The sequence below is a fragment of the Rana temporaria genome (genome assembly GCF_905171775.1).
Source record: "Rana temporaria chromosome 2 unlocalized genomic scaffold, aRanTem1.1 chr2g, whole genome shotgun sequence".
Taxonomy (NCBI): domain Eukaryota; kingdom Metazoa; phylum Chordata; class Amphibia; order Anura; family Ranidae; genus Rana; species Rana temporaria.
This window is the reverse complement of record NW_024404412.1, coordinates 166,055-180,297: the sequence shown is the minus strand read 5'-3', so window position 1 is coordinate 180,297 and position 14,243 is coordinate 166,055. Positions and strand designations below refer to the sequence as shown.

At 45.2% G+C, this 14,243-nt stretch overlaps 1 protein-coding gene across 1 annotated transcript; it reads right to left on the bottom strand.

Annotated features, from left to right (window-relative positions):
* Nucleotides 1-12,589: 12,589 nt before the first annotated feature.
* LOC120921587 (olfactory receptor 52N4-like) lies at nt 12,590-13,816 on the bottom strand. Its single transcript, XM_040334090.1, has one exon. It carries the CDS (start codon nt 13,742-13,744, stop codon nt 12,794-12,796), a length of 951 nt encoding a protein of 316 aa, XP_040190024.1. The 5' UTR covers nt 13,745-13,816; the 3' UTR covers nt 12,590-12,793.
* Nucleotides 13,817-14,243: the final 427 nt, after the last annotated feature.

The window sequence follows — 14,243 nt, the reverse complement described above, 5'->3', positions numbered from 1 at the left end:
GGGTGTTAGAAAAAAATATGTATTGTTTGGGGGTTCTAAGTAATTTTTGGGCTAAAAAAATTGTTTTTAACTTGTAAACACAGGCCCAGATTCTGAAAGGACTTACGACGGCGCAGCGCCATGTATGCCGTCGTAAGTCCTAATCCGACCCGTCGTATCTATGCGACTGATTCTTAGAATCAGTTACGCATAGATATCCATTAGATCCGACAGGCGTAAGTCTCTTACGCCGTCGGATCTTAACTGCATTTTTTTTTTGACCGCTAGGTGGTGCTTCCGTCGAATTCTGCGTCGAGTATGCAAATACTAGATACGCAAATTCCCGAACGTACGGCGGGCCGACGCAGTAAAGTACAACGTTTATGTTAGGCTTTTCCCGGCGTAAAGTTGCCCCTGCTATATGAGGCGCAGCCAATGTTAAGTATGGCCGTCGTTCGCTTGTCTGAAATTTGGAAAAGTTACGTTGTTTGCGTAAGTCATCCGTGAATGGGGCTGGACGGAATTTACGTTCACGTTGAAACCAATGACGTCCTTGCGGCGTACTTTGGAGCAATACACACTGGGAAATTCCACGGACGGCGCATGCGCCGTTCCGCAAAAACGTCAATCTGGTCGGGTCACAGTAGTTTTACATAAAACACGCCCCCCTGATCCAAATTTGAATTAGACGTGCTTACGCCGGCCGATTTACGCTACGCCGCCGCAACTTACGGAGCAAGTGCTTTGAGAATACAGCACTTGCCCGTCTAAGTTGCGGCGGCGTAATGTAAATCGGATATGTTACGCCGCCACAGAGATTCGCGCTGGACGTGAATCTGGGCCACAGAGTCTGAAAAACAGGCTCGGGGTTTAAGTGGTTAAACTCTTTTTTTTTTTATTATTTGCATTTGTTTTGTTCAATATTTGTTTTCGTTTTGTATTTTAAAAAAGCGCACGAGATTGACAACCTTTACAAATATGACAACCTATAGAATACGATTTTTACTTTTTATCTACAGTAACAATTATTTTTTAAACTAACACTGATCAGAGTAGAAACAAGTGAGTTTTTCTTTTGTTTCATTTTTTGTCCTTGGATTGCTTAAAGAATAAAATAATTTTTACAAGAAAATATAACTAAATGAAAGCCTTGTTTAATAACATTAGAATAATGAGATGATAAGAAGGGATTGTAACATATGTGGGGATCACACCGGTGTCGCAATCTACACGCGGTCAGAATTTCCGATGGAAAAAGTCCAATGGGAGCTTTTAACCGGATATTCCGACCGTGTGTATGCTCCATCGGACTTTTTCCATCTGAATTTCTGACAGACTTAGATAGAGAGTAGGTTCTCAATTTTTCAGACAGAAAAAAATCCTATCGGAAAATCCGTTTGTCTGTATGGAATTCCGACGGGAAAAAAAAACACCCATGCTCGGAAACAATTTGACGCATGCTCGGAATCATTGAACTTTTTTTTTCTCGCCTCGTCGGTAGTGTTGAACGTCACTGCGTTCTTAATGCTCTAAAGTTCAGAGAACGTTTGTGTGACCGTGTGTAAGCAAGCCAAGCTTGAGCGCAATTCCATCGAAAACCATCCAACTTTTTTCAGACGGAAATTCCGATCGTGTGTACAAGGCATAACAGTTTGTATCAGATTGTTCATAAAACCATCTTTTCTTATTATATTACCGGATTTTATATCCCGAGGTCCTTCAAGACGTACAATAAAGACACTCCGTAGAATTCTTTCTTTTATCCTTCCAATATAATAAATGATCAGATCTCATCTCACCCGTCCGGCGTTCTCTCTTCATGCAGAGCTGCAGTTGTATTAATACCGACTGAGAATTATCACCGGTCTGCTTTACCGAGGATGGCCGCCGTCTACAAAACCCAATAGACCGTCTTCATCTGCAAGACCCAACAGACCGTCTTCATCTACAAGACCCAACAGACCGTCTTCCTCTGCAAGACCCAACAGACCGTTTTCGTCTGAAAGACCCAACAGACCGTCTTCATCTACAAGACCCAACAGACCGTCTTCATCTACAAGACCCAACAGACCGTCTTCGTCTACAACACCCAACAGACCGTCTTCATCTACAAGACCCAACAGACCGTCTTCGTCTACAAGACCCAACAGACCATCTTCATCTACAAGACCCAACAGACCGTCTTCATCTACAAGACCCAACAGACCGTCTTCATCTACAAGACCCAACAGACCCTCTTCGTCTACAAGACCCAACAGACAGTCTTCATCTACAAGACCCAACAGACCGTCACACCTCCCCCGACATCATTATAATTGGATCGTCTGAGATTTGTGTGTTGGAAATAAAACATCAGATATAGAAATAACAACAAAACAGAAATAAAAAGTTATACAAGTGGATCCTCGGATTTCGAGTACTGTGGTTAACGAGCGTTTTCGCAATACGAGCGATGTATTTTGAAAAATCCTAACTCGGTTTGCGAGTGTTTTTCTTGCAAAACAAGCAGGATTCAGGCCAAAGCGGTGTGCAGTACCATGTTTGGCCTCAGGTGGGGGGCGCCGGAGCCGAGCAGAGCTGAATGGCACAGATCGTAGCCGATCAGCGCCGTTCGGAAAGACTTAGAATCACTACGTTCCCGAACCTTTCCAAGGTTTTCCGAGGTCAGCCAAGCTGTCCTCATGCCTTTCTGGCTGTTTCCGAGGCTCTCCGGTGCCCCCTCGCTTCTGGCCGCATGCGGTATTGCATGCCATTGAAGTCAATGCGGAAGGAATTATGGGGAAACTCGCTTTGATATGCTGGCACAGTGGCTGCGTTTGGCATGGCACAGTGGCGACAATTGATGGCACAGTGGCTGCGTTTGGCATGGCACAGTGATGACAATTGATGGCACAGTGGCTGCGTTTGACATGGCACAGTGGCGACAATTTATGGGCACAGTGGCGACAATGGCATGGCACAGTGGCGACAATTGATGGGCACAGTGGAAACAATTGATGGCACAGTGGCTGCGTTTGATAGCATGGCACAGTGGCTGCATTTGATGGCATGGCAAAGTGGCTGCGTTTGATGACATGGCACAGTGGCAACAATTTTATGACACAGTGGCGACAATTTTATGGCACAGTGGCTGCGTTTGATGGGCACAGTGGTGACAATTGATGGCACAGTGGCGGCAATTGATGGGCACAGTGGCTGCATTTGATGGGCACAGTGGCGGGAATTAATGGGCACAGTGAGGCTACAATTGATGTGTTTTTTTTTCGTTTGTTTGCGCCCCCCCAAAAACAATTTGAGCACCAGCCGCCACTGATGGCCACTAATAAGGAATTGCCAGCAGTGTAGGTATAACATCCTCCACTCTTCTGGGAAGACTTTCCACAACAATTTGAAGGGAATATCTGTCCATTTCTGAGGTCAGGCATTGGTACTGGATGAGAAGACCTGGCTCACACATGGTGTGACAATTCATACAAATGGTTTTCAATAGGGATGAGGTCAGGGCTCTGTGCAGGACACTTGAGTTCCGTCATATCAAACCACGTCATTATGGAGCTGGCGCCACTCATCTTTGAAGGTTTCTCACAAAAATTTGGAATGTGTCTATGAGATTTTGCATCCATTGAACCAAAAGAACATTTGTGAGTTTAGGTACTGATGCTGGGTGAGAAGACCTAGATCACCATTGGCGCTCAAAATTGATAGCAATGGTGATCAGTAGGGATGAGGTCAGGGCTCTGTGAAGGACTCTTGAGTTCCTCAGAACCAAACTGGTCACACCATGTCTTTATGGAGCTTGCTTTGTACACAGGTGGGGCACAGTCAAGGTGGAAGAGAAAAGGGTATTCACCAAACATTTACCACAAGGTTGGAAGAGCACGATTGTCTAAAATGTCTCCATCATTTTAAGGAATATTTACATACTTTTGGCTTTACTCACAGATTCAGACACAACATCCCTCTCCGTGTTCACATTCCCTTCGCCAGTCTCTATATTCTCATCACACCCACAATCTATGGGACCAGGACCAAGGAGATCCGGAGAATGGTAGTTGTAATTTTTCATCAGCAAGGTTTAATCCTGGAGTCCTGGAGTCCTTCGCCTTACAAGGTTTAATCCCGGAGTCCTTTGCCTTACAAGGTTCAATCCTGGAGCGCTCCGCCTTACAAGGTTTAATCCTGGAGTCCTGGGATACTTTGCCTTACAAGGTTTAATCCTGGAATCCTGGAGTCCTTCACCTTAGAAGGTTTAATCCTGATGTCCTGGAGTCCATCGCCTTACAAGGTTTAATCCTGAAGTCCTGGGGTCCTTTGCTTTACAAGGTTTAATCCTGGAGTCCTTCGCCTTACAAGGTTTAATCCTCGAGTCCTTCGCCTTACAAGGTTTAATCCTGGAGTTCTTTGCCTTACAAGGTTTAATCCTGGAGTTCTTTGCCTTACAAGGTTTAATCCTCAGGTCCTGGAGTCCTTTTCTTTACAAGGTTTAATCCTGGAGTCCTTCGCCTTACAAGGTTTAATCCTCGAGTCCTGGAGTCCTTCTCCTTACAAGGTTTAATCCTGGAGTCCTTCGCCTTACAAGGTTTAATCCTCGAGTCCTTTGCCTTACAAGGTTTAATCCTGGAGTTCTTTGCCTTACAAGGTTTAATCCTCAGGTCCTGGAGTCCTTTTCTTTACAAGGTTTAATCCTGGAGTCCTTCGCCTTACAAGGTTTTATCCTGGAGTCCCAGAGTCCTTCTCCTTACAAGGTTTAATCCTGGAGTCCTTTGTCTTACAAGGTTTAATCCTGGAGTCCTTTGCCTTACAAGGTTTAATCCTGGAGTCCTGGAGTCCTTCACCTTACAAGGTTTAATCCTGGAGTCCTTTGCCTTACAAGGTTTAATCCTGCAGTCCTGGAGTCCTTCGCTTTACAAGGTTTAATCCTGGAGGCCTTCACCTTACAAGGTTTAATCCTGGAGTCCTTTGCTTTACAAGGTTTAATCCTGGAGTCCTTCACCTTACAAGGTTTAATCCTGGAGTCCTTTGCTTTACAAGGTTTAATCCGCTGGCTCTGATAGGCACTTCCGTACAGCCAACCAGCTGCCGTTATTCAGGTGACCGGCGCTCTAGGTCCGGCCATCTGAATAGACCAGCGGCAGCGGCGACAATAACATAGATTCATGCAATGCAATGAATCTATGTTATTAGTCAGTGGCGGTGCGGAGCCAGAGGGGGCGACGCTCCAGCGCCCTCTATGGGCGAACCGCCACTGCCTGAAACTGAGCTACAGCACGGTGGCCAAGACCATACAGCGGTATAGAAAGACGGGTTCCACTCATCTTCATCCATCGGTCATGTGCCTTCTCCTGGAATCTCGGTGTGATTTTTGTGTATTTCTTCTGTGTAGTCATCTAATGTGAGACTTCCTGTAATTGACATTTCATTGCCAGCTTATTTAACCACTTCCCGCCCAAGGTACGTCACATGACATCCTTTGCTTTGTGAGGGGATATCTGAATGATGGGTGTGGCTACAGGCATCATTCAGACATTGTCTTTTTTAGCCGACGATTCCCTACACCAAGGGTCTCCAAACTGCGGCCCTATCCGGCCCTCAGGGCTTTATTCGTCCCACTGATATGAAGCACTATTCTTCCCACTGACTCCAACAAGGGGGCACTTTTTCTTCCACTGATACCAATGATGAGATACAATTACTCCTGCTAGTAGGGGCACTACTCAATGCTGGGCCCCAGGGCTTTTTCTGCCCCCGCGGGCCACAATCCGGCCCTCCTAAAGGCTGAAGAACAATAAACTGGCCCTTTGTTTGAAAAGTTTGGAGATCCCTGCCCTACACCATAAGAATGATCATAGTGGCTATTCCAACGCTTGATCGTATTTGCGGGCGGTTAGAGGGGACGTCACCCCCTCCCGCCGCCCTCCAGTGCTTCTACCGACTCACTGCTGCGATCGTTGAGTCGGAGAATGAATCTGCTGGCCACGGATGTTCACCCTAGAGATTCCCGGTGGACCAGATTGTCGCCGGAGTCTCTATGATCGTTCTGAGGCCGGGTGCAATGTTATGATGTCACGCCCGGCCTCTGAATTCAATCATTTGGCGCCGCCTCGGCTGGGAAGCCGAGATCATTTATTTTATTTTATTTCAGCTATAAATATGAACTTATTACTGTGTAAATGTGACTGGCAGTAAAGGGGTTAACCAGGAGGGGGCGCTGAAGGGGTTACGTGTGTCCTAAGGATGTATTCTAACTGTGGGGGGATGGGCTATGTGTGACACGACACTGATCACTGCTCCCGATTACAGGGAACTGTGATCAGTGTCCTGTCACTAGGCAGAATGGGGAAATGCCTTTTTACATCAGAATTTCCCCCGTTCTTCCTCTCCTTGAGACGATTGCGGGTATACCCGCGGGCATTGAATCCACGGGACCCACGGTCGAACTCACGGAGCTTGCACGCGCCCACAATGCCGCTTCTTCAAGGGTACGTCAACAAAACCGTGGATTTTTTTCCGACGGAATGTTGGCTCAAACTTGTCTTGCATACACACGGTCACACAAATGTTGTCGGAAATTACAATCGCCAAAAACGCGGTGACGTACAACGCGCACAGCGGCACTATTAAAGGGAGGTTCAATACCAGTCGGGTTAGTAGAAGTTTGGTGAGAGACGATTCGCGTTTTTCAGCTTCGTGCTTTTCAGTCCGTTACAGCGTGATGAATGTGCGATCTCCATTACGAACGCTAGTTTTACCAGACCATGCGCTCCCGACTTGTACTTGATTCAGAGCATGCGTGGAATTTTGTGCGTTGGAATTGTCCACACGCGATCGGAAATTTATGAGAACGGATTTTGTTGTCGGAAAATTTGAGAACAAGCTCTCTCAAATTTTTGTTTGTCGGAAATTCCAACAGAAAATGTCCGATGGAGCCTACACACGGTTGGAATTTCCGACAAAAAGCTCCCATTGATCATTTGCTGTCGGAAATTCCGAGCTTGTGTACGTGGCATTAGAAAACTTTGGGCCGGATTCAGTAAGAATTTACGCCGGCGTATCTATAGATACGCCGCGTAAATTCAAAGCTGCGCCGGCGTATCTTCTTTCTGTATTCAGAAAGCAAGATACGCCGAAATTAGGCTAAGATCCGACTGGCGTAAGTCTCTTACACCGTCGTATCTTAGGGTGCATATTTACGCTGGCCGCTAGGTGGCGCTTCCGTAGTTTTCGGGGTAGAATATGCAAATGACCTAGATACGCCGATTCAGAAACGTACGTGCGCCCGGCAGAATTTTTTTACGTTGTTTGCGCAAGGCTCTTCCGGCGTAACGTTGCTCCTGCTTCTATGGGGCGTACACAATGTTAAGTATGGACGTCGTTCCCGCGTCAAATTTTGAATTTTTTACGTCGTTTGCGTAAGTCGTTCGCGAATAGAGCTGGACGTAATTTACGCTCACGTCGAAACCAATACGTCCTTGCGGCGTACTTTGGAGCAATGCACACTGGGATATGTACACGGATGCCGCATGCGCCTTTCGTAAAAAACGTCAATCACGTCGGGTCACCACCTATTTACATAAAACACGCCCCCCTCATCCTCATTTGAATTAGGCGCGCTTACGCCGGCCCCATTTACGCTACGCCGCTGTAACTTAGGAGGCAAGTGCTTTGTGAATACAGCACTTGCCTCTCTGATTTACGGAGGCGTAGCGTAAATACGATACGCTACGCAGCCGTAACAATGCGCCCGGCTACCTGAATCCGGCCCTTTCTCTTCATTTAAAGTTCCAGTGGCAACAGTCACACCAAACATGGCTTGAGCAACGTGGGATTTGAACCAGAAATAATGATGAAGATGATGGTGATGGTTTCTCCAGAAAGACTTAGGGCTCTTTCACACGTCCGTTCCGTTCGTCCGTTTTTTGGACGTCCGTTAACGGACCGCAATGCTTCCCTATGGGCTAGCGTCCGTTAGCATCCGTCTGCGTTCAGTTCCGTTTTTTTGGATGGAAGAAAACCCTATTTTTCTTCCGTCTAAAAAACGGAACGGACGAAAAACGGACGTTAACGGATGATCCGTTTATCATCCGTTCCGCTAACATCCGTTTTTCTATGTAAAAAGCCCTCCAAAAAAAAAAAAACGAATGAAAAAACGGATGGAAAAACTGATGCAAAAACTGATGCAAAAACTGATGAAAAACTGATGAAAAACTGATGGAAAAACGGATCAACTGATGAAAAAAAAACTGATCTGAAAAATTGAACGGACGTGTGAAAGAGCCCTTAAACGTTTGGATTTTTAGTACATTCATTAGTGGACTCTTCACACAGGAGTTGGGACCTTTGCCAACAATCTATCACCCCATTACTTTGCTTTTTTAACATCTCTACCCCAGAAAATATACAAGAAATCACACCTTCAACCATGTGAATAGAAGGATTATCAGACTTCATGACAACGTGGAAGGGATGATGTATCTAGAAGGACCTTCCCACCTCCCTCCCTGTTCTCGGACAGCCAACATCTGCCTTGACACATCTCATGGTGATTGGATGAAGGTGTCTGTAGTATCACTGTAGAGATTAACCACTTCCCGCCCGGGCAATAGTAAATGGACGTCCGGGAAGTGGTTTTGTTATCCTGACTGGACGTCTATTGATGTCCTGCAGGATAACAGCTGCCACGCGCCCGTGGGGGGCGCGCATCGCAGCGATCGGTGGTGCGGGGTGTCAGTCTGTCACACCGCTACACCAATCTCGGCGGAGGCTCTTTACCACGTGATCAGCCAGGTCCAATCACGGCTGATCACGATGTAAACAGGTAGAGCCGCTGATCGGCTTTTCCTCACTCGCGTCTGACAGACGCGGGTAGAGGAGAGCCGATCGGCTGCTCTCCTGACAGGGGGGGGTATGTGCTGATAGTTTATCAGCGCAGCCCCCCCCTCGGATTACCGCACAGGACCACCAGCATGCCGGCCAGGACCACCAGGGATGGGCATCCACACTGGACCACCAGGTATGCCCCCTAGACCACCAGGGAATGCCAATCTGTGCCAAGGCAGCTGCCAATCAATGCCCAGGCAGCTGCCAACCAGTGCCACTCAAAATCCCTGCCAGTGCCACCAGGGATACCCATGAGTGCTGCATATCAGTGCCGCATGTCAGTCCCCATTAGTGCTCATCAGTGCCATGTTTCAGTGCCCAGCAGTGCCGCCTATCAGTGCCCATCAGTGGCATTGATAGGCGGCACACAGATGTTGTCGGAAATTATGATCGCCAAGAACGCAGTGACATACAACGCGTACGACGGCACTATTAAAGGGAAGTTCAATACCAGTCGGGTTAGTAGAAGTTTGGTGAGAGACGATTTGCGTTTTTCAGCTTTGTGCTTTTCAGTCCGCTACAGCGTGACGAATGTGCGATCTCCATTACGAACGCTGGTTTTACCAGACCATGCGCTCCCGACTCGTACTTGATTCAGAGCATGCGTGAAATTGTCGGAATTGTCCACACGCGATCGGAAATTTATGAGAACGGATTTTGTTGTCGGAAAATTTGAGAACCAGCTCTCAAATTTTTGTTTGTCGGAAATTCCGACAGAAAATGTCCGATGGAGCCTACACACGGTTGGAATTTCCGACAAAAAGCTCCCATTGAACATTTGTTGTCGGAAATTCCGAGCGTGTGTACTCGGCATTAGAAAACGTTCTCTTCATTTACAATGCCACCCATATGTACCCACCATTGCAGCCTTTCAGTGCCCATCAGTGTTGCCTATCAGTGCCAATCAGTAACCACCAGTGCCACCCATGAGTGCCCATTAGACATGTGCAGATTGGAATATTTTGTTTCGTTTTTTCGTTTTCGTTTGGAAAATAAATGTATTTAGTTACTCCCGAAAATCGTTTTGATTTATTTCGTTTTTCGTTGGGGAATAGCTTTCGTCTGAAAATCCAATAATATTTGGTTTCTGTCGAATGGTCAAAAGAATATTCGACAATATGTCGAATCTTTACGCCGAATCGTACATTTCCGTTCGAATATTCTGCCTACAAGAATTCTAATGTTGTATGACTAGTAATAATGTCGAATCTATTCTCTATAATGTCGAATCTATTTTCTCATAAATCGAAATCTATTCTCTGTAATGTCGAATCTATTATTTCTATAATGTCGAATCTTTTCTCTATAATGTCGAATCTTTTCCCTATAATGTCGAATCTTTTCCCTATAATGTCGAATCTCTCTATATCGAATTTTTACCGCAACGAAAATGAAAATAAAGCATTTTTTATGTCGGATCTTTCGGTTTTCGTTTCTTGCACTTTCGTTCTCGTTTGTTAAAACGATAACGAAAAAAAAAACGATTTTTGGACGAAAATGCATTCTAACGAAAACGAATGCACATGTCTAGTGCCCATCAGTGTCGCCTATCAATGCCCATCAGTGCGGCCTACCAGTGCCCATCGTCAGTGCCACCTCATTGGTGCCGCTTCATCAATACTGCCTTATCAGTGCCTTGTAAAAATGTAATAACAGAAAAAAAAAGCTTTTATTTTTTTCAAAAATTCGGGTCTTTTTTTATTTGTATAGCAAAAAATAAAAACCCTAAAAGAAAGCTCCATTTGTAGGAACAAAATGATAAGAATTCTGTTTGGGTACAGTGTAGCACGACCGCACAATTGTCATTTAAACAGCGACAGCGCAGAAAGTTGAAAATTGGCCTGGGCAGGAAAGGGGCGTAAGTGCCCCCCGGTATTGAAGTGGTTAATCAGTGAGGAATGTTCCTGACACAGACTGGGATTAAAAAAGGGGATTGGAGAAGCTACAGAATGTCTTCAACATTACAGAATGTGTTGAATGAGATGGAACTCCTCCTAGATGTACCAAGACCTGGATAGAGATGAACTTCCACACCTCACATCTCTTCTCTCCATCCTCTTCAGAGAGAGTGCGTCTTATTGTGGAATAAGACGCACCTCAAAACCGACCCAGTGCTTCAGGTGTGGATAACGGTGTATGGCCTCTGCCACGCCCATCCCCTGACATGTTTCGCCCACCGGCGTCTTGCCCCACATATGTCCACGCTTCTGAATTAGTACCTGATGCCCGCTCGGGCTGCTCCCACTTCCTGAATATCGGTAGGGACACCTGTTATCCTCCAGCTTTGCGCGCCTCTCCAAGTCCACACGTGATGATCACATAATGTAACATGTTATTAAAAACCACTTCCCGCCCAAGGACGTCATATGACGTCCTGGACTTTCAGTGGGGATATCTGGAAGATGCCTGCAGCTACAGGCATCATTCAGATATCCATCTCTTCAGCCGGCGATCCTGTGCACCATAAGAATGATTATAGCGGCGTTTCTGCCGTTTGATCGTTCTTATAGGTGGCGGGAGGGGGTGTACCCCCCTCCCGCCGCCATCCGGTGCCATCGGAGACCCGGAGAAATGATCTGCCGGCACCAGATGAGAAGCATAGAGATGACTGGTGACCAGATGGTCACCACCAGTCATCTCTATGATCGGCGGCGGCCCGGGCACAATGTTATGACGTCATGCCCAGGTACCGGAATAAAAACAAAGCCGCAATCGCGGCTGAAAGCATGAGATCCATGAATTTTTTTTCACAATCTCATGCTTTCCAGCCTGGAGGAGAGATGTGGGGTCTTATTGACTCTGCATCTCCCAATAAAGAGGACTTGTCACAAACTTTTCCTATTACAAGGGATGTTTACATTCCTTATAATAGGAATAAAAGTGATCAAAAAAATATTAAAAAAAGTGTAAAAATAAAATAAATTTATTTAAAAAAAAAAATAATAAAAAAAAATTTAAAACGCCCCTATCCCCAGTAGCTCGCTGCCAGAAGCAAACACACAAGTAAGTCCCGCCCACATATGTAAACGGCGTTCAAACTACACATGTGAGGTATCGCCACGTGCATTAGAGCGCGTGCAACAATTCTAGCACTAGACCTCCTCTGTAACTCTAACCTGTAAAAAAAACGATGCCTATGGAGATTTTTAAGTACTGAAGTTTAGCGCCATTCCATGAGTGTGCGCAATTTCAAAGCGTGACATGTTAGGTATCTATTTACTCGGCGTAACATCATCTTTCACATTATATAAAAAAATTGGGCTAACTTTACTGTTTTGTTATTTTTTAATTCTTGAAACCGTTTTTTTCCCTCCAAAAAAAGGTGTTTGAAAAATGATTGCGCAAATACCGTGCGCGATAATAAGTTGCAATGACCGCTATTTTATTCCCTAGGGTATCTGCTAAAAAAACATATATATTGTTTGGGGGTTCTGTGTAATTTTCTAGCAAAAAAAGATGATTTTTGCATGTAGGAGAGGAGTGCCAGAATAGGCCCGGTATGGAAATGGTTAAAGAGTTTGATTGTCTACCCAGGACACTAAAGAGAGTAAAAAAAAAATCATATGATACAAATGACAGATCTTGAACACTTCTTAAAACAAATGCAAAAGGCATATTTCCTGTTCTTGGATTAAGGGTTCTTCATAGAGAATGGTAAACACGTCATCAGAAATTAGGCCTTTTATCTTCAGTTTGGAAATCAGAGGCCATATAACGAGATACTTGAGTCTATTGATAAGGCATAGATCATAATAGCAACATCACAGTCACTAACATACCTCCCCAAATGTTTAATTACTTCTACCAATAGGAACTAATCAGAAATACTTTGTCATTGTTCTGACTCTGCTCAGCCAATGAAAGGTTGCCATATTTATCAGCATGTGACGGTTCTTTGCGTTGCCGGTCCAGTAAGTTCGGCATAATACGTCCAATATTACTGAAATCTGGACTTTTGTGGACAAAATAATTTCAAAGTGTTTCTCTTGATCTCTTTGGTTTTTATTCCGTATATTATCGGGTTGAGCATTGGAGGAACAATGAGGTATAGGCTAGATATGATGATTTGGGTGGAAGGAGCCGTTTGCCCCCCAAACCTTTGAGAAACAAAGGAGAAAAGTGCCGGGATGTAAGCCAATAGAATGACACAAACGTGGCTGACGCATGTACTCCCGACTTTCCGCCTGGCCTCTCGGGAGGGGAGATTAAAGATAGTCGATAAAATAATTAAATATGAAACTGTAACACCCATTATATCCACTCCGACTACAAGCAGAGCGACTACCAACCCGTACACAACATTAATTCCGATGTCTGCACAGGCCAGTTTAGCCACGGCAATGTGTTCACAATACGTGTGCTCAATCACACGGCTGTTGCAAAATGGCAACCTCCTGACCAGGAAAGGATGTGGAAATATCAGAAGAGTTCCTCTCATCATCACCGCAACTCCAATTTTTGTGATCAATGGGTTGGTTAAGATGGTGGAATATCTCAGTGGTTGGCATATGGCAACATAGCGATCAAAAGCCATAGCCAAGAGGATCGAGGAACCCATGATGGAGAAGGAATGGATGGAGAACATCTGAACCAGGCAACCCTCAAAGGAGATCTCTCGGAGGTTGAACCAGAAGACCAGGAGCATCTTGGGAATGGCAGCACTGGACTGGATAAGGTCTGTCACCAATAACATGGAAAGGAAGAGGTACATGGGCTGGTGGAGGCTCTCCTTAGTCTTAATGGTAAGCAGGACGCTAATATTGGCCAACAAGGTTATCAGGTAGATGAAGAAGATCGGCAATGAAATCCAGACCTGGACATCTTCCATCCCAGGAATTCCAATCAGGATAAAATGAGAGGAGCTCAGATTATTACCAAAAGATGTCATGACTCCAAGATGTCCAACATATCCTCTTCTAATGTTACTCAGTGTGACAGGAAACACATTAATGATTTCTCTTCACCGAGATAAAAACGACTCACAGAACATCTGAGAAAGAAATTCCACAAATATTAGAGAACTGAAATAAATGCATCATCTCAGTTCAACTTTCTTTTTTTTTTCTAAATTAATCCTTTTAATTTAAATATTAAAGTGGAGGTTCACCCTAAAAACATGTATATAACATTACATTCTGCATACTTCCAACATTTACAGTATGCTGTTTGTTTTATGTTTTTTGCTGTACATACCGTATTATTGCTATTTTCCACCCGGCTTACGGGTGCTCGCTCCCGCGGGAGTAGGCGTTCCTATGCAGAGGCGCAGTGTCATGTGAGACTTTGCCCAGATGATTGACGTCTTGAGAAAACTCCCCCCCCGGCAGGTATTAGGCGCGTCACGAGTTTCCGAAAGTAGCCGAACTGCGAGTTGACTCTATACGCCG

What these genes read in the sequence shown, in the direction of transcription:
- LOC120921587 (XM_040334090.1), bottom strand. Translation starts at nt 13,744, where the DNA reads ATGACATCTTTTGGTAATAATCTGAGCTCCTCTCATTTTATCCTGATT.